The sequence below is a fragment of the Gymnoscopelus braueri genome (genome assembly GCF_963280865.1).
Source record: "Gymnoscopelus braueri genome assembly, chromosome: 7".
In the NCBI taxonomy this organism is placed as follows: domain Eukaryota; kingdom Metazoa; phylum Chordata; class Actinopteri; order Myctophiformes; family Myctophidae; genus Gymnoscopelus; species Gymnoscopelus braueri.
Window position 1 is genome coordinate 22,311,432 of NC_137608.1, and position 19,846 is coordinate 22,331,277.

At 43.3% G+C, this 19,846-nt stretch overlaps 1 protein-coding gene across 1 annotated transcript in view; it reads left to right on the forward strand.

Annotated features, from left to right (window-relative positions):
- The window catches only part of rasgrf2b (Ras protein-specific guanine nucleotide-releasing factor 2b), a gene marked incomplete at its 3' end in the record, with an annotated part of 58,294 nt that overhangs the window by 27,851 nt on the left and 10,597 nt on the right, over window positions 1–19,846 (forward strand). Inside the window, exons 11-18 of the mRNA XM_080433530.1 lie at window positions 1,799–1,959; window positions 2,773–2,839; window positions 4,367–4,497; window positions 5,458–5,540; window positions 7,021–7,269; window positions 10,126–10,206; window positions 12,573–13,090; window positions 18,438–18,563. Of these exons, the coding sequence (XP_080289656.1) occupies window positions 1,799–1,959; window positions 2,773–2,839; window positions 4,367–4,497; window positions 5,458–5,540; window positions 7,021–7,269; window positions 10,126–10,206; window positions 12,573–13,090; window positions 18,438–18,563 (1,416 nt within the window). The remainder of the gene's footprint in view (window positions 1–1,798; window positions 1,960–2,772; window positions 2,840–4,366; window positions 4,498–5,457; window positions 5,541–7,020; window positions 7,270–10,125; window positions 10,207–12,572; window positions 13,091–18,437; window positions 18,564–19,846) is intronic.

Sequence of the window (19,846 nt, forward strand, 5' to 3'; positions counted from 1 at the left end):
CCATCATTGATAAGAACAGCTGGCAATGGATCTCAAAGCTCACAACACATCACAACGCATTGTGAGCTTGGAGATCAGCTATTTATGGTGAGCGCCATCCTCATATACTAAGTATAGATCAAGCTGAATTCTGTACTTAAACAACTTTTATTTTAACATGCATTGTAAACAACCATGGATCTAACTGTTACCACTGTTGTTCTTCTACAGTTGAGTGCAACAAACAATTCTGCCTCAATACTCAATCATGTATTTAACAAAAGCAATCATGGCACATCAACAATAAATAAATGGCATATAAAAACAAAATACATTCATGAAAAATAGAATCTGTAGCCTATCAAATCTGTAGCCTACTGCACTAACAATAACAACCACAGTTGAATTTACCTATCATATACCTATCAACATTTTATTATCACACTGTTGTGTGTTGTGTGTTGTGTGTGTGTGGTGGGTGTTTCTTAGTGCTTTAGATTGTCATAAAAGCTGTGAAAGTCTTTTGGCATGATCTCCTTGAGCTCTTGGAGATGTTTGAAACAAACTCCTGCACACACTCATTCTCTGTCCATTAACATTTAAAAAGAAAACACGAGCAGATGACCTTTGTGAAGACACCCTTCTCCTCTTTACTGGGGTGACATCTATCAAACCTTGCACATACATTCTCTTCTCTTCCCAGTTTATGTTCTCCCAAAAGCATTGAAAAATCTTCTCCCTGTCTGCCTCATACAGAGCAGAGCTTCTCGAGAGCCTGAGAGGAGGGGGGAGTTGTTTGTTTTTGACGGACAGTTTGAGGGTCCAATGGAGTTAGGAGTTTTCGTCAGAGGCGCTTTTTTTTTTTTTTTTAATGTTATTATTCAAAAAAAAATTACACAGATGTAGAGGGGGTTCAATAGCGTTGATTTATGAAGAAAAAAACAACAACTGAAAATGGAGTTTGCTGGTCCCGGCTGGACACTGACGATATGCATGTAGTCAGCCTAACTCATCATTTTCTTATCACTAGTAGCAGTAGTAGGACAATTTTGAGTCAGTAAAATATAATTGCATTGAGTCACATCTAAGGATTACCTTCTGTTATATACAGTAAATATATATATATTTGTTTTCATTTGATCTTTATTTATACAAGTGGAAGTCCCATTGAGATTCAAGATCTCTTTTACACAATAATACTTGTGTATGCAACACAAGTATTACTGTATGTGTTATATATAATTGCATTTTACTTAAAATTGTAAATAATTGTTTTGACTGAGTGCCTGCAATTGGAAACTATACTGTAGCTTCAAGGTAAAACTGACTTATACTTAGACCATGGTCAATCTTGCATTATAGAAATGGGCCCAGCTGTATTTTCATGTACCGGTCATGCTTGGGTGCTGATGATAAATGGTTGGCTAGAATGCTTCTGTTAAGGATGTGCACAATCTGTGTGACAGAGTTAACATGATGTTTCTGGGCCGCGGATAGTACAATTGAAAATAAGAAACCAAAAGTTCCTATAAATGTTTGATAAATGCAGTGGTGGATGTTTTTGTTGAATTAGTTGTTTGATTCAAAATGAGACCTCTTGTGTTGTCTGGTCACTGTCATATGATCAGAGAGGATAGAGAATGTTCCTTGGTTGTTGAATATTAAGGTCAACATTTAAGCCTCTCTAATAGCGTTAGTCGATCTGACCAGCCCTGATCTCCAAAAGACTGTGAAATGCTATTCAAGGAACTCAAGCTGGCTAATTCAAATATCTTAAAATAAAGATAAAATAGTGTTTCGTTTATAATCTCTTCTCTAGGTTCCCTGATCCAGCTGCCGTCAGTGGAGCGAGGTAAGCTCAGTAAGGTGCGTCTGGGCTCTCTCTCTCTGAAGAAGGAAGGAGAGAGACAGTGCTTCCTGTTCACCAAACACTTCCTGATCTGCACGCGCAGCTCCGGGGGGAAGCTGCACCTGCTCAAGGTGAGTGTAAAGCAGTTCAGTCATACTTTTCAGGTTTAAGTCTGATTGCAAATCTGATTACATTTGCAAGTATATATATATATATATATATATATATATATATATATATATACCGACATATATATATATATATATATACCGACATATATATATATATATATATATATATATATATATATATATATATATATATATATATATATATATATATATATATTCCCCCTATTGACCACCGAAGTCCTGACGTCATTCGTTCATCCCCAGGTTTGCGGAAGTAATTTCTCTATGGAGAATAACATTGGGTCATCTTAGAATCGTCTCATATAAGAATTGTGGTCCAAAAATAAACAAGCTGTCCCGGCGATATTGTCAGGGAGGAGGTTCTATATCGTTTATGATAGTCAGTCACTTATATTTGATACAGTCTGTTTCTGGCGAAAATGTAACTAATTCGGCGGAAGTAACATTATCGTTTTCTCACCGTCAGTTGATGCTTCATATCCATAAGAGTCAAACCGCCGGGGTCATTTGTTTATTTTTGGAACACAGTTCTTATTTGACGCGATATTAAATACGTCTATGGGATTCAGAATGGGGGTGGAAAACTGCGAACCAGGTAGACAAACAAAGGATGTGTAAATGACGTCAGACTTCGGTGGTCTATTATTGAGTTTTTCATCCATATAAAACGAGCAGTGACAATTTTGTCACCATTGTCTTGTAATGGCTTTTGTACTTGAAACAATATACAGTTTTAATGCAGTCAGTGGAGGAACTATCAGCTTGTGCATATTTGCTCTTTGACTCTCGTAGCAAGGAGGAGTTTTGTCCCTCATCGATTGCACTCTCATCGAGGAAGCGGACACCAGCGACGAGGAGTGTAAGTTGACTGCACCTACATTACGAGAGGCTCAGTGTGTGTCCTCCATGCTGGCACTGTAGACCAGTGGCTCTCAACCTTTTCAGGGCGCGACCCCCAAAATAGTCATGTTTGAACTGGGTACCCCCCCACCCTGACAAGCACTTGGAATTGTAGGAGTTGAGGCATTACATTTAGTGTTGTTTGAACGCTGATGAAGGCTTGGCGCCGAAAAATGCACGTACGTTGTACGTTGTTGCTCTGCAGTATACCATGCCAACTTAATAAAAGTGCCTTACAGGACAGTTCTGTGAGTGCTGTGTGTATACACACTCATGAAACAGCAGTTTGAATTCATTCAATTCAATTAATCACACAAAATATATGCTCTCAGTGTGTAAGGACCTTTAATATGTATGTATACTGTATAACCTTATGTAAATCCGGCTTTAGGACCATTATTGTTATTACATATAAATCCGGCTTTAGGATCATTAGTGTTATTATAAATGACTGTGCTATGCCTTCTTATATAGTACATATATTGTTTGCGAGGGGTGGGCTGGTCCAATTGTTCGAAATATGCTAGTGGTCCAGAGCTTAAAAAAAGGTTGAGAACCACTGCTGTAGACCCACAGACAGCTATTTTCGGGGCTCATTATGCCCCCCTCTCTTTGCACGCGGGTTAATTGGGTGTCAAAGTATAAGTGTGTAGAGAAACGACTTCCCCTTTCAAATATCACACGGCCATCCTTGTAAATGTCAGGTTGTGATCCTATGACATCACTGGGCCATTTGTTTCTCCCAGGATGCTCTCAGCAGACAGTGAAATGGGGACGCCCACACACAAACACATGCGCACTCTCCGCACACGGCACACTTAAACTTCGCCCCCAGGGGTACACAGACTAAAGATAGCAGGTCCACTTAATTAACCCCTTCGGTTGTGTGTGTTTATATGTTTTTGAGTGTGTGCGTGCGTGCGTGCGTGCGTGCGTGTGCGTGTGTGTGCGTGTGCGTGTGCGTGTGCGTGTGCGTGTGTGTGTGTGTGTGTGTGTGTGTGTGTGTGTGTACTATATTCCTTTTCATGTATTGTGACACCAACTGTCCAATCTATTACAACGTTGCTATCGGACTGAAACCTTACTGTATATCCATAATTCAACTTTTTTTGTTTTAATAATGCCCTAATTCTTTGTACAGAACGACAAAAAACGAGCGGAAAAATAGCTGATCTACAAGCTTGTAGAATAGCTATTCTTGCTATTTAAAGATATGTTTTTAAGTTAAAGTGGTTAAGTCTGACTGTGCACATATTTAACCAATGAAAAGTATTAACAAGAGCTTGTGACTAAATAATATCTACATTGGATCCAATGGAACACCGGTTCTTCTTTCCATTTCAAGAAACAGTTTTGGACATACAAGGTTTCCACCCGACAGTGACGATACTTAATGTGGAGGTGTTTGGGTGTACAGTATATGTGCACATGTCTTATGAACCCACTGTGAAAGTAAGTGAACCACTCTGTCTGTCTGTCTGTACAGCCAGGACCAGTGGGCAAGCTCAGCTGGACTTTAAGCTGGTAATTGAGCCGTCTGACTCTCCATCTTTCACCGTGGTGCTGCTGGTTCCCTCTCGGCAGGAGAAGGCCGCCTGGACCAGCGACATTAGCCAGGTGACGCACAAAACTGCAGTAAACACACGTACACCTTGACGCGCAGAAACACAGAATAACAAGAGTCTACAGACGGCACTGAGGGCATGTCCCCCGGGTATCCATGAGGCCTTAGTGAGAAGTAAACACAGACAGAGGCACGCGCCCCACCTCCCCCCGCCCCCGGGGGGACCTTTGACTCTCGATCTGCCCAGAGCAGCGTCCCTCAACACACACACACACACACACACACACACACACACACACACACACACACACACACACACACACACACACACACACACACACACACACACACACACACACACACACACACACACACACATACACACACACACACACACACACACACACACACACACACACACACGCAGCAGGAGACACAAAACAAACAAGTCATCCTTTTTCAAACAAAAAACGGCCAGATATAATTTTTGGTTTTCATCAGGGTTAGGTCAGTGTTTGGCCAAATAATTATTAGCAATAATTATTTGATTATTTTGTTTTACTTCTCAGAGTGGGTGAGGTTTGAGTGGGTGGTGAGCAGTTTAGATCAATGGAAAATCTGTTTAGATCAGTTTAGATCAATAGAAAATCCAGGGATTAACGTAATCTGTGTCTTGATGTGGGTTAAAATAAATGACCAGTTGTGGAAAGTAACCAAGTGCATTTATTCAAGTACTGCACTTTAGTACAATTTTTAGGTATTTGTACTTAACTTCAGGATAATTTTTTTTGTTACTTTACACTTTGAATCCACAGTATTTCAGAGGGCACTAGCCTCTACATTAATTCATGTAATACAAATATAAATCAATACATAAATGATGATATTTATATCAGTATGGATAGCTATTGTGGTATTACTGAGGACTTATTCCAGCATTCTAAACCTCATACAGTATTTGTATCTGTTTCTGTGTTGCATTGTCTGACCGTCTGTCATGTCTATCTCTCCAGTGCATAGATAATATCCGCTGTAACGGCCTGATGACCAGTGTGTTTGAGGAGAACTCCAAAGTCACAGTGCCTCATGTGATCAGGTAAGTGCGTTGGTGTGACAGGAGCCGTCTCTTCACGTCAGCGTCGTTTGATTTATTCCATACGGCAAAAACTGAGTGAACGTGTAATACGTGGTTTTGTAGATGGTTGTGGAATTAGGTGTTATTCTTTTTATTTTATTTACATTCACATTCAAACTGTTGATCAGGATTTATTTTTTTATATAATACAATTCTTTTAAAAAAAAATCATTTTTCACAGAAAGGTGTGACATTCAAATAAAGTTGGACAAACTGGAATGATATAAAATAAAGGCATGCAATACAACAACAGACAACAAAAAACTAAATCAAAACAATAACAAAAAGAAGGAAGGGCAAGCAGCTCACTACAATGACCAGTGGCTTTCCAATCCAATGAATCACTTCCTTTCTAAATCAGAGCAGATAGATCATTGGGCAAGTAATCTATCAGCGGCTGCCATATATTCAACATTAAAGTTGTTTTCCCTTTCTTTTAACTTGGCACTGACATTTTTAATTGCACACTTAAAGGGATAGTTCACCACCAAAATGACTTTTTTTCTATCGATTAGTCACTCCATGGAGACTTCAATTCATGGATATTTTTTTGTTTCTGTCCCATTCCTAAGCCAATAATTTGATAGCCTCGGAAACCCAGGCTTTTTTTTTTGTTACAAAAGAAAAAAAGCCTGGGGGAGCGATGCAGGAACGATGGTCTTGGACCTTGTTATCTCCTAACCAATCAGAGTGCAGAGGGGCGTCGCTCTAAATTTGGTGACGTCAGCGTGCTCCGTGTACAGGCCGAGGGGGGGAGGGGAGGGGAGGCGGGGACATAGATTGGTGAAGCAATAGGAAGCCACGCACAAATCCAGGCGGCTGTGTTTGGGTCCGCCCTTCAAGACCATGGATTGAGCTCGTAGCCTCAGGCTAATAATTTGATGACCGGCAGCGGTTCCGGTAGGAGACACAAAGAGTCTCCTTTGTGTCTGTCTCCTAGCGGAACCGCTGCCTACCACAAAAAAAATATCCATGAATTCAAGTCTCCATGGGGTGACTAATCGATAGATTTTTTTGGGTGAACTATCCCTTTAACCACTTAAGCCCTATTTACTTCAATGTAAGATGAATAGTGAAAATAAGATTAAGACTTATTATAAATAATAACAAGTTCACACCGTGTTGCAATGTGACACGTTATGAGGTTGTAAATCAGCTTTTTCCACTATTTATTTTTTTGGGAACATTTCTGAAACCTTTTGAATGTTTTCACCTATAATGACATGCCCAGAATAGAGACGACAGGTTGAAAGTGCTTAAACCGTGCTCATTGTTATCCTTTTGTAACTTTGTATGCTTTCCCCTTGTGATCCTCTATGAGTTCTCGATCTATTTTCTTTTAGCATCACTTTACCCACCTTGGTTACATTAGCAGCTCGACAGTCACCCGCACGCTTTGGTTGTGCTGTGTGCTGTGTACGTGTGTGTGTGCGCCCATCAGATCCGATGTCCGTCTCCATAAAGATGATGTTGACATTTGCTTCAGCAAGACGCTCAACTCCTGCAAGGTCCCGCAGATCCGCTATGCCAGCGTGGAGCGCCTGCTGGAGAGGCTGACCGACCTGCGCTTCCTCTCCATCGACTTCCTCAACACCTTCCTGCACACGTACAGGATCTTCACCACGGCTGCCGTCGTCATGGACAAGCTGGCCGACATCTATAAGAAGCCCTTCACCTCCATTCCTATCAGGTACATTGTTGTTTTCACAGGGAGGCAGGAGATGCACGCTCACGTGCACATAAGGGCTGGGCAATACCTGTATAACGGTATTATATATCCATGAGACTTGATATCGTCTGGGATTTTGGATATCATTGTAGTCCAGAACAATGTAAATCGGAAACGATGCAAGTTGGGAATGCATTCCCCACCCAGTTAAGCAATACCCATTGTACCTGTTGGCGGGGTACTGGATGTGCCCGTTGTTGGGGTACCCAGTGCGGTACCTGCAGCCACAGGCCTACTCGGGAACGATGCAGGTCAGGAACGATGCAAGGTGGGAATGCATGGCCCAGCCGCTTATGCAATGCCTTGTACTTGTTGTACTTGTTGTCAGAGTACCCGTTGTACCTGTTCTCCTAGTACCAACTACCATACGACCGATCGACTTTATATGGAGTTAGGGGGATACTTGATGCCCCCCAAACACACAGAGATTGAGTGTGTCCTCCACAGACCCGCAGACAGGAAGATACAGATCTTTGTGATTTTTCTTGTCCCACTCGGTACTGCACACGCCCGGGTTATCTAGGGTCACACACACGGCAAGTTTAAAGTCGGCCGTCCGTCCGGCCGGTGCCCAAGTTATGCCAGGGACAGACATAAGGGACAGAGAGAGAGAGAGAGAGAGAGAGAGAGAGAGAGAGAGAGAGAGAGAGAGAGAGAGAGAGAGAGAGAGAGAGAGAGAGAGAGAGAGAGAGAGAGAGAGAGAGAGAGAGAGAGAGAGAGAGAGAGAGAGAGAGAGAGAGAGAGAGATAACCCCCAGTCTAATCAACATCTCAATGAGGTGCTTAGGTTGCTCATAGGAATTTCAATATGACAGGTAGGCTACATTTACCCAATACTACAGCTAAAGAGAGTAAAATTCTATACATGGTGGGTTAATAATGCATGCTGTACATCAAGAATTAAGAGGGTTTATTGCACTGTGGGGGGCCAGCCCTGGTGTTATCTACCTTAAATCATGGTGTTATCTACCTTAATAAATCATTTTAATTCATCATTCATCATTTTAATGTAGAGTAGCAATTCAAAATGAACAAGCATTTACAGCTCCAGTGTGCATGTTCTAATGTTCACATTGCACTCAATATAATCTACAGTATCTCCCCATTTCAAACAGCAGTGGGGAGAAATCGTTGTGCAAGCTGAAAATTATGAAAAATAGACAGCATGCCTGCCTGTCCATTGACCTGTTGCATTAGTTGGATTTTCCAGGTAGGAATTTGTCTGAGAAAAGCAGGATATAAATTTAAAAAACGGTATACTGTAATTCACAACATATATTCACAATATCGATATCGAGGTATTTGGTCAGAAATATGGTGATATTTTCATTTTGTCCATCGCCCAGCCCTACGTGCATCCAAGCCCAAGTAAATGTGCACATACACACACACACGTGACGTGGGACACACTTACAGTATAGGCGTTCACACATGTGGATGCATGCGCACATGCACGTGTGCACGCATGCGCACATATCCTCACCACAGCAGTCGCGACTGAAATTTCACCTCGCCTCACCTCTGGCATCATCCACAGTAATATCCTCAGTGTTCATTTAGCTCTGAGCAGCCTTTTTTACACAGTTAAATAAATGAACACTGATGGTTTTAATGTGTAACTTCTGCCATAACACACCTTTTCCTAATCATTATTCATTAAAGTTTTATGAATATGTGTGCGTGCGAGAGTGTGTGTGTGTGCTTTTGTGCGCGTGCGTGTGTACGTACACGTGTGTGCACGTGTGCGCTCGCACATGTGTGTGTGTGTGTATGTGTGTGTGATATGGCTGTGTGAGTGTGTGCTTTACTAGCTTTCTGCTCTTTCTTCCTCACTGAACGGTTTATCCAGATGTGGGGTCACTGCTCTGGAGTCAGCAGCCAACTACTGTACCACCTCTGCCCGCAAGGTTAAATACATACTGGCTCCAGTACATACCCTGCCTGTGTGATGTGTGTGTGTGTGTGTGTGTGTGTGTGTGTGTGTGTGTGTGTGTGTGTAGGCCCAAAAAACAGATGCTTCAACAATGTTGCAATTGGCACAGCCATAGGAATATGTTATATGTCTCTCTCTCTCTGTCTCTCTCAAGCACGCACACATGCACGCACGCACGCACCCTCTCTCTCTCTCTCTCTCTCTCTCTCTCTCTTTCTCTCTCTCTCTCTCTCTCTCTCTCCACGAGTGAGTGTTTATATTCCTACTCAGAATTAATTACCTTTTCAACTGGAAAAGTTGCATATTTTTCTCTGCCTTGGAGCATGTGCGTGTGTGTGTGTGTGTGTGTGTGTGTGTGTGTGTGTGTGTGTGTGTGTGTGTGTGTGTGTGTGTGTGTGTGTGTGTGTGTGTGTGTGTGTGTGTGTGTGTGTGTGTGTGTGTGTGTCTGTGTGTGTGTGTGTGTGTGTGTGTGTGTGTGTGTGTGTGGACTCACCATGCCCTGTTTCATTAGGGGAGCAGGGAACAATCTATCTCTCACACACACACACACACACACACACACACACACACACACACACACACACACACACACACACACACACACACACACACACACACACACACACACACACACACACACACACACACACACACACACACACACGCACGAGCACACACTGTGTTTGTCCTCTCTGCACTGGATTTTTTGGTGTTCACATTTTTATTTTGTGTGAATGTGAGCAAAGCTATTAGCCTCCATACTATGTCTCATACGCTGCCATGCAATCGTATCCACCCAACCAACCAACCAACCAACCATCCATCCATCCATCCATCCATCCATCCATCCATCCATCCATCCATCCATATCCTTTCCAACTACAGGGTGCAGTACCACTCATTTGACCGTCTGTCCATCACGTCCATCTGTTCCGACTACAGTTTGAAGATCAAGAACCAGTCTAAGTAACAATTCTCTCACTATCTCTCTTTCTTTTTCCTGCTTCCATCTCCTCCTTTTGTCTCCGCCAGGCCAGAGACTATGTTTTCGCCCCTCTCTGTCCGTCCGTTTGTCTGTGAACAGCTAATATCTAGCACCATTGGACCGATCAGCGTAAAACTTTGCACGCACATGCACTCCCAGTAGGCCAAGGAATAACTTCCTTAGAACTTTCCAAATGCTGAAATCTTCCAAATTGGCCTCATGGTGGCGCTATAACAGGGCACTTCACATTTTAACTCTAGAACCATGGGTCGTACAGTCCAAATCATTTTCCTAGATTCCTTGGATCATGGCGCAAGTCCTCATGTAGGCCACGCCCATTTCCGCCTGACAAAGTTTTCCACTATTTTGCGTTTTCTTCTAAATACACTTTTTGCTACTACACCTACAGCTTTTGTCCAAAACTCACAAATCGGTAAACATTATCTCTGGGGTTATGTGATTAAGATTTATCAGTTAGATTTTTCAGATTCCATTCCAGTTGGCTATGACTACCTTCCAAATTCCACAGGCCCTGGGTAGGCAACCCGGCCTGGCAGAGACCTGTGCTCAGAGGAGCGCACTTTTTTAGTTATCTATATTTGTCTGTCTGCTCTCCTCTGGTCCTTTAATAGGATGGTTTAGGAATGTAGTGGTTGTTTTCCCCTTCTCATGAACTCTGAACAATCTGACACAAATTAATGAATATAGACCAACACAGTCACCAGTTTAGGATATAAAGCTTTACTATCCTTTATATTAAACAGAACCTGTTTATAGTTTTCCCAGGGAGTTTCCGTCACATCAATATATGTACTTTTATGTAACCAGCATACAGCACTCGGGTCTTTCAAAGAGCTCAGACACCCTCCCACTTTTCTCATGGGAAACTTGCACAACCCACAGAGGTGGTAGTTGCACCCAGAGCCTTCTATGGAGAGTTACGTCAACTTGGGGGCAGAAACAGCGCCGGTCACGTGGTTCATGTAAACTCGAAATAGCGACAAACACTCATAGACTCCAGTGCATTCCGTAAACTTCCGGTTCAGGGCTTTGTCACTATTCGCCAATAGAAGGCTATGTAGAAGACCTGGCGCGATGAAGTGAACTCTCGCAACTCTCCTTATATGGCTCTGGTTGCACCCATTTTAGCTCGATGGTAGACCCGAGGACAGAGGCAGGTAGTTTTCCAGCTTGTTTCTCAGTTGCAGCTCCTGTTTGTCTATCAGCATGTTCTCCTCCACCCTTACAGACGACCTCAAGGCCTTGTCTCTTTTCTCCTGCCGCATTGATCGGTTCCTTCTCTTTTGTCACTGCTCTTCCATCCGCTTTATCTCTCATCTTCAAGCATCCTCCACCCTGCTCCACATTTCCTCTGCTCGCTTCAAGGTCTGCTCGCTTTCTGTACCCCCCCCAACATTTTTCCATCTCTCTCTCTCTCTCTCTCTCTCTCTCTCTCTCTCTCTCTCTCTCTCTCTCTCTCTCTCTCTCTCTCTCTCTCACGTCTCATTCATTTTGCCTGTTCTATTTTCTTCCACAGTTCTCCTGTCATTTATCTCTTCCTACTCATGTGCTACTCCTCCCTTTCTTGCCAATCTCGCCTTGCAATTTGTCCTCCCGTTTTCCTGACCATTTGATGAACAGATTGGATGCGATTAGATGATTGTTGTGTTTGTATATGCATGAACGCTCTTGTCTAGTTGCAGTAGCGCAGTCATACATCATCTTCCGAGGCACTTCTTCTGAGGGCATTCCGGAGCCGGTGCAGAGGAGGGCAAAGTGCTGTTGTGGATGGATGTCTGAAAGGGGGGTGGGGGGTATTAATGGGAGCTGAGAGTGGAATGGAACACTGACAGCCGAGTTATGAATCTGATTATGATTTTAATTTGTCTACAATATGTGTATTTTTGGGGCAGCTCCCATAGTCAATTGGGCATAGCACCAGTCATATAATCGCTGTGTCTCCAGTCCAAGTCCAGTTCGCAGACCTGTGATCCGTGTCACCCCACCTCTCTCTCTCTCTCTTTGCCCTTGCTTTGCTGGGCCAATGCAATATAGAATATATTTTAACACGGCTCTGAGCCTGAGAAAAAGTAAAAAGTAATAGCTGAGTGTGTGATTTTGAACTATAGGACTTCAAAAGTAATTTTCAAAAGTGTGGACATCCATCAGCAGCAGCCCTGTCCTGTCTTTTTATTGCACAGCAGATGCCTTGTTATAGTGCCCTATACTACTGTACTTTTCTTCCCCCCTTTCTTTGTCTTACAGGATCTTATTTCCACGTCTTTCTTAACCCAACGCTGCACGTTCCGTACATTCATTAACATTCTGTTTGCCTCCCGGCTGTCAGGTCACTGGAGCTGTTCTTCGCCACCAACCAGAACAACAGGAGCGGCGAGCACGCCAACGACAGGTCCCCTCGGCTCTGCCGCAAGTTCTCCTCCCCTCCGCCTCTGTCCATCCACTCCCGCACCTCCTCGCCCGTGCGCGTGCGGAAGCTCTCCCTCCATTCGCCCATCATCTCCAGGGCAGGGGTGGGGGGCCTGGACCTGGGCAGCCCCGTGTTCAACCACAGGACCTCCCAGTCGGCGGGCAGCAGCCCCACGTCCGCCCACACGCCCCAGACGCCCACGCCCCAGACGCCCACCACTCCGACGACCCCCGCCCAGACGCCGCCCGCCACCTCCCCGCCGCCTCCCTCCTCCACCTCGCCCCCACCCGGCGTCTCCAAGCCTGCCCAGGACCAGGCTCCCGGCCCGGCCCCCGCCTCCTCCCCTGACCAGAGCCCCTCCCCCATCGCCGAGGAGGGGGAGGAGCTTCCCAAGATCGACGCCTTCTGTGGCAAATTGAGACGCAGCATCCGGAGGGGTAGGTCTTTACTACTAGTCAAAAACACATACTGTATATACATATATCCATGCTGTCGGGTGGAAACGAAAAGTTTTGAATGAACTACTACACACAAAAACTGCTTTGTGTTACGTTTATGTACTGCTAGTCACATTTGTTCCTGTATATGCCACTGATGTCCAAAAGTTGTCTTGGGACCTCCAGGGATCCTTGAGAGGGTTCCACAGCCAAATGAGGAGCAGTTCAAACAAAAAAGCCTCTCTTTATTTAATAACAGTGCCATTACCCACTTCTCAAAATAAAATCATAATACAATCAAAATCCAAAATCTGAAAACATTCTAGTAGGGGGGGATTAAAACAAAGCATAATTAACTGACTAGAATTCAAATTAAAGTGCCCCCAATTGCCCCCGCACAGGAGAGAAACAGATTAGAATATTATAATCTCCTAGTATCCATTTATTAATCCCCTTCATTATTAACATTCCTGAAAGGATGTGTATGTGTGTGTATGCATATGTGCGTGTGTGTGTATGTACTTGTATGTATTTGTCTGCGTTTGCGAGCTCCCATGTGAACGTGTGCATACGTCCATACGTGAGATTTAATGTCTTTTTACAGTAGGTCACACAGAAAATACTGTATGTGTCCATCTTATTCGATTAATTACATTGTCTCTCTATCGCACATATAGGACACTCTCTGTTGTATGAGTGTCCTTGTGAGAAAAAAGTGATTTCCCTCCTGGTCTGAAGAGAGAGTGCGATTATACAGGCTTCCTTTGGATCAGTAAAAACCCTTAAAGGTATAAAAGTCCAAACCTGACTGGTAAAAGCTACTAGGCCAAACGCCTAACCAAGATTTGGATCGATACTGTCATTGAATTGTTAGATTCTTGTTGGCTGCCATCTTGTAGTACAGTGTCTCCTCAGCAGCATGGTCATGATGTACCTTCAGACTCAAATGACACTCATGGCTCATTAGCTCCCGGGCATCTTCTGAGAGCTCCATGCGCTCTGTCTACCATTGTAGATTTTTTGTACTTCCTTTGCAAACTTTGCAACAAAATCCCTGTTTTTTTGCCCATGATCATTACCCTCCTTCACCCCAGCGATTCTCAGATTCAGTCCCTTTGAATGTCCGAGCGCTTTTCTGAAAGGTCTTCCACTTGGCTGGAAAGAGTCGTCACCAAGGTTTCCAATTTTGTGACAGAAATCCTATTCCTAGTCGCCAGGGGTGTACTGTGGATTTCTTTAGCTAATGGAGTGCTATACGTCACTCACGCGCACGTCGATCGATTGCCTATTTAAATAACCTCTTTAATATGTAGGCCTATTTATTAACCCACAATATACTGTATAACATTTTATTCTATTTACTTGCATAATGGCGACACTTTAGTGTTGTCATATGCATGTATTTACCTTTGCAGACGTCACCTCTGTAATATAATCAGTTCATGAATCCATCAGCCACTGTTATCCAACTCTTTTGACTGCTTCAGACAGAACATCTGACACCTTAGCAGGTCACACAATGGACCATTGATATGCATCCAGCCAGGTTGGTCATTCCTGTTAATTCTGACACTCGGCATCAGCAGCTTTTGTAAGCGAGGTGCGGAAAGTGCGAACGGGTTGTTTTTGATCGATACGTGAGGTAGACGCACGCGGGTGCGCACGTGAATGTGCGTGTGTGCACCTTCAGAGCTCGTGGAGCTGCGCTCCACTTCGCTCCACCGGCAGTGCACCCCTGCTAGTCGCTTGTTACCGCTTCATTCAGGCCCTGTATCTTTACATTTTGAGCTTTAATTAGGGCTTAGCCCGATACATGTTATGCTTCCACATAACTATCTCTCTTCTCAGTGTATCTGTCACACAAGCAATTTTCTCATCAATCCTGTTACAAATCTCAGTTTTAATGAGAGATAGCTCAGCCCGTATTGAATGTATCTCAGACTTTATGTGATGTGATGCTATAGCTGTAGAACTTCCTGGTTGCCCATACTCTGGAAGTTCTCCTCAGGATCTGTCACCCCCGTCAAGCCTGAGGCTCCTATCACATTGACTGCAGTTCATACTTTGATGACTTTAGCTCAGACTTTAGTGATGCTATAGCAGTCAAAACATCCCAGCAGCCTGCTCTCAGGATGCTCTCCTTGGGGCTTGTCACCCCTGTTGCGTCCGAAGCTTCTGGGCGTTCTTCTTCATCGTAACCGTCTTGGGATTCTTTCTGGTTGTTGGCATTTTTTGTGTAATTTGTTAATTCATATGGGAGTCCATGGCCTGATGAAAGTCAATTTGAGGGTTTGTGACATGAGAACATTTTTAAAGCCCTGCACATATTGGAGGTATGTCTGTTCATTATACTACTCTGTTCTGACTACCCATATCGCCTGACAGAGTTGCCGGAGGATGTGAAATGTTCCCTTTCAAGCAGCGTTATCAGAAATTTGTTTTTCATGTCTTTATGTTCTCCAGTTATAACTTTTCGCCCAACCAAAATGACTTCCCACTTCAAAACCCACCAGCAACTATGATCCTCTATTAGTGGCATTAAACATCCCTTTCAAACGGGAGCAAGACACTAACAGCGCATTTAAAGCAGTGAAGCGGTGACAGGCTACAGTTAGACCCTCATTAGCGTATGTGTGAAATTGTGTGTGCGCGCAATCCGCGCATGTGTGTGTGTGTGTGGGCACGTGTGTGAGCGTATGCATGTATGACAGCTGCTACACTAGTGCTAGGAGACAAAGCAGCCATTAGCCCTCATCCCAGCAAGCTGCTCTCGCCTCCTCTCTGCACTATACTTTCTGTCTTTTGCTCTATTTGTCTATCTGTGTCTCTCTATGTATGTATGTACACACACACATATGTATGTATGTATGTATGTATGTATGTATGTATGTATGTATGTATGTATGTATGTATGTATGTATGTATGTATGTATGTATGTATGTATGTATGTATGTATGTATCTTCAACCATATGTATAAATGTCTGTATGTACACATACGTATGTATACTGTATGTACTGTATCTCTGTATAAATGTATGTTGTTGTGGTACTGGCTAAGTATACTGTATTTGCGTAAACCTGGAATTTGTATCTCTCGATGTATGTATAAGTATACGTATGTATCTCTTGATGTATAAATGTATGTACAGAATCAGATGTACGCATACATTTATCTCTCAATGAGTAAATGTATGTATGTATCTCTCTGTATATGCATGTATGCACGTACATTATGTACTCGTATGTATCTACTGTATGTACAGACAGGTGACCAATTAAAGGAAGAATGAATATAAGTGCCGTAGTAAGATGTTGGGCCACCACGAGCTGCCAGAACAGCTTCAATGCTCCTTAGCATCGATTGTGCAAGTGTCTGGAACTCTACTGGAGGATTCAACACCATTCTAACAAACAATATTCCCTCATTTGGTGTTTTGACGATGGTGGTGGAAAACATTTCGGTCCCCAAAAATTGGGGAAAAATTCAATTGAGTTCAGATCTGGTGACTGTGAAGGCCATATTATATAATTTAACGTCATTTTCACACCATTCAGTGACCCCTTGTGCCCTGTGGATGGGGTCATTGTCGTTGTAGAGATTACTCCCATCAGGATAGGAATATTTCATCATAGGATAAAGGTGATCACTCAGAATAACTTTGTTGATTTGCAGTACCCTTCACTCTAAGGGGACAAGTGGACCCAAACCATGCCAGGAAAATGCCCGCCACAGCATAACAGAGCCATTGGACCCCCTCACTGTCAGGGTCAAGCATTCAGGCCTGTACCGTTCTCTTGGTGTATGCCATAAATGCACTTGCCCACCTTAAGAATATGGTGAAGGATGACTCATCTTTTTTCTACATGTTTGTAGACCAGTACCTTTTTGCACCACTGAACTCTCAAATGTGCATTTGTCTTTGAAATGAGGGTTTTATGGTACTGCAACACTACTATAACATCCCTCTAGTATGTATAGTTGTCTACAGACTGTTCTTTGGGATACAGTCTGATCATGTCCTGCATTCTCAGTCACCTGAGGAAACGTTGTTCTTCTGTTTTTTCTTACATTATCGCATTAATGCATGAGCATCACAGTTATCGCATGAATACTTTTACATATACGTTCACTAGTAAGAGACCACACCTCTACTTAAGTTTAACATTTTATTGAAACAAAATGAGATTAATGTAGAACGGGATGAGGAACCTAAGGTGGGGCGAGACTCAGGGTGGGGGAGTAGTCTCGGGAGCTGACGGCCATTGTTGCTCTACTCGGCTCTACTGCCCCCCTGGATTCCTAGAGAAGTAGAGACAGAAGGAAGAAGAGCAAGAATCGAGGGGGAACGAGGAGGTTGGGGCGGAAGAGGACGAACTTGAAAGCAATGAATGGCAGAAAGAGCCGATCTACAAGCGCAGAACTCACAACCCATGTTTGGTCTGTCGTGGAGCAGCACGTGCAAATCGGTTGAGAAATCGCCGGTGTATTTATACTGTGGTGATTGCAACAAGGATTGGCTGAGATGAGTGGAGGCAGGTGTAGTGGATACGGGTGATTATGAATGGGGAGTGGCTAATGAGTGAAGGTAGGTGTGGTAGATAGGGAAGTGATTGAGGAGGGGGAGTGGCGGCCGTGATAAGCAGAGGGTGGTCGCCACTCTTGAACCTATGTTGTATACAACTACATTATGTAGAAGAAAGAAAAAACACCAAAAATATATCCATATGTACCTATACAGTAATGTTTGTGTGCGTGTGTGCTTGTGTGCGTGTGTGCTTGCGTGCGTGCTTGTGACAGGCAGTCAGGCTCTCTAGCCTCACTTTCTCTCATATTCTGTCTCTGTGGGTGTGTGTCCTTACCCTGACACATCATTATGTTCACATGACACTGTTCACATATGTACAGTAATGTGGGTACAACAGAACAGTCAGGATAATGAAAAATATACACTCTGTAGCGAATGAAATTCAGTGCATAAATATATATATACAGTATATGTACAGTATTGTCATCGACAACGCTGCAAGCAGCACGTCCAGGTGCCAAGCTATCACACGTTCTCCACGGCCCCGGATAAGAGCCAATTAATTGGCATAACGACTAAATTCAGACTAAACAACAACAAAAAATAATTATGTCAAAAGTAGAATAAAATGTTGGGAAAATGTGTTGTATGCTTGCTTTTGAGCAAAGCCAAGCTTTTAGACCCTCACTGAGAGAAATCCCCCCCCTGACGTTTCCTGTTGAGATGAGTGGATTTGTTGCTGAGTGAACGTCCCTTTGTTCTGTCAGTACAGTACGCAGTACATGCGCCGTCATTGAAACCCTGTCGTTCTCTCTCTAGCGGTGTTGGAGTCTGTGTCGTTAGAAAAGATCATCCCAGAGGCTCCTCAGAACCATGACGCAGGAGACATGTCTCCCTGTCGCTCCCCGTCCACACCCCGTCACCTCCGCTTCAGACAGCCTGGAGGTAAGACTGTGTGTAGTAATCTATCTGCATGCTTCTGTGCACACCTGTGTGTGCATGCATTGGAGTGTATTAGTGTGTGTGTGCGTGGCTGCGTTCGTGCGTGCGTGTCTGCCCATGTTTGTGACCAGAGCGCAAAGCCATGGTCATTGTCTGGGGCTCCAAAGCCATAGGGCCTTCACGGGGCAATGTTCTACCCACTGACAGGCTCCTCTGCGGGGATACAGAGCCATGCAAAGGCTCCCTGGCTGACCCTGGAACCTCAAATCATCATTTCAGAAGCTTAATGCAAAGCTAAAACACACCCAGATCACAGCACAAAGGCCCCTGTGTGCGTGTGTGTGTGTGTGTGTGTGTGTGTGTGTTTGGGTCCATTTTCCTTGACTTGCGCCTAGTTAAATAGTTAGTTTGGAAGACATTAGCGGAACACCATAATGTACTGTATCATTCTTTTTGTAAACAGGCAATCAGGCTGCAGACCTTGGATCAACATAGTAAATGATGGTGGCGCTGAGTGACGCTGGTGATTTGTGATAATAGACAAGAGATGTTAATGATAGTGATGATGAAGATAATGACAGAAATGAACAATTGTTAACGTTGAAAAGTAGAAGAAGACGTTAGTGGCTGGTCTTATATTGAGCAGCTATTACTATGTAGAAGCAGAGTTAACAAGCTAAATAAATGTTTCATTTCAGATAATTATGTGAAAGACAATATTTGATTGTCAAATACTGATTTACCGTTTCATTTAAGCCAGGTCAGTGTAGAGAGACAGGAAAACAAGAAAAGACGTGGGTCGGATTTAAACCTGTGTCCTCGCACTCACAAGGAGCATATGTACTCCTAAAACTACCACTTTTCTTTCAAAAGTCTACCTCATTACTGTAAGTCACCGCAAATAACGTAATCCAGTTCTGTGTATCTGGTATCTTCATAATCAACATTCATCAGAGATGTTTTCCGTATGTATGGAGGAAAACATGAAACTCCTGTTGAAAGGGAGAACAGAAATATATGCTCTGGTTTTGCTGATCAATAAAATTGTATAATGTAAATAATAATAATAATAGTAATGATAATGACAGTGAAGATGACAGTAATGGTGCTTTGGAGGAGGAGATGAATGACAATGAAAACAATGATCACAGTAATTATCTTAATACTGATGATGATGATGATAAGAATAATGACTGCAATGACCATGCCTTCAGTATACAGTATTATACAGATGATGATGATGATGATGGCATCGTGTGTGTGTGTGTGTGTGTGTGTGTGTGTGT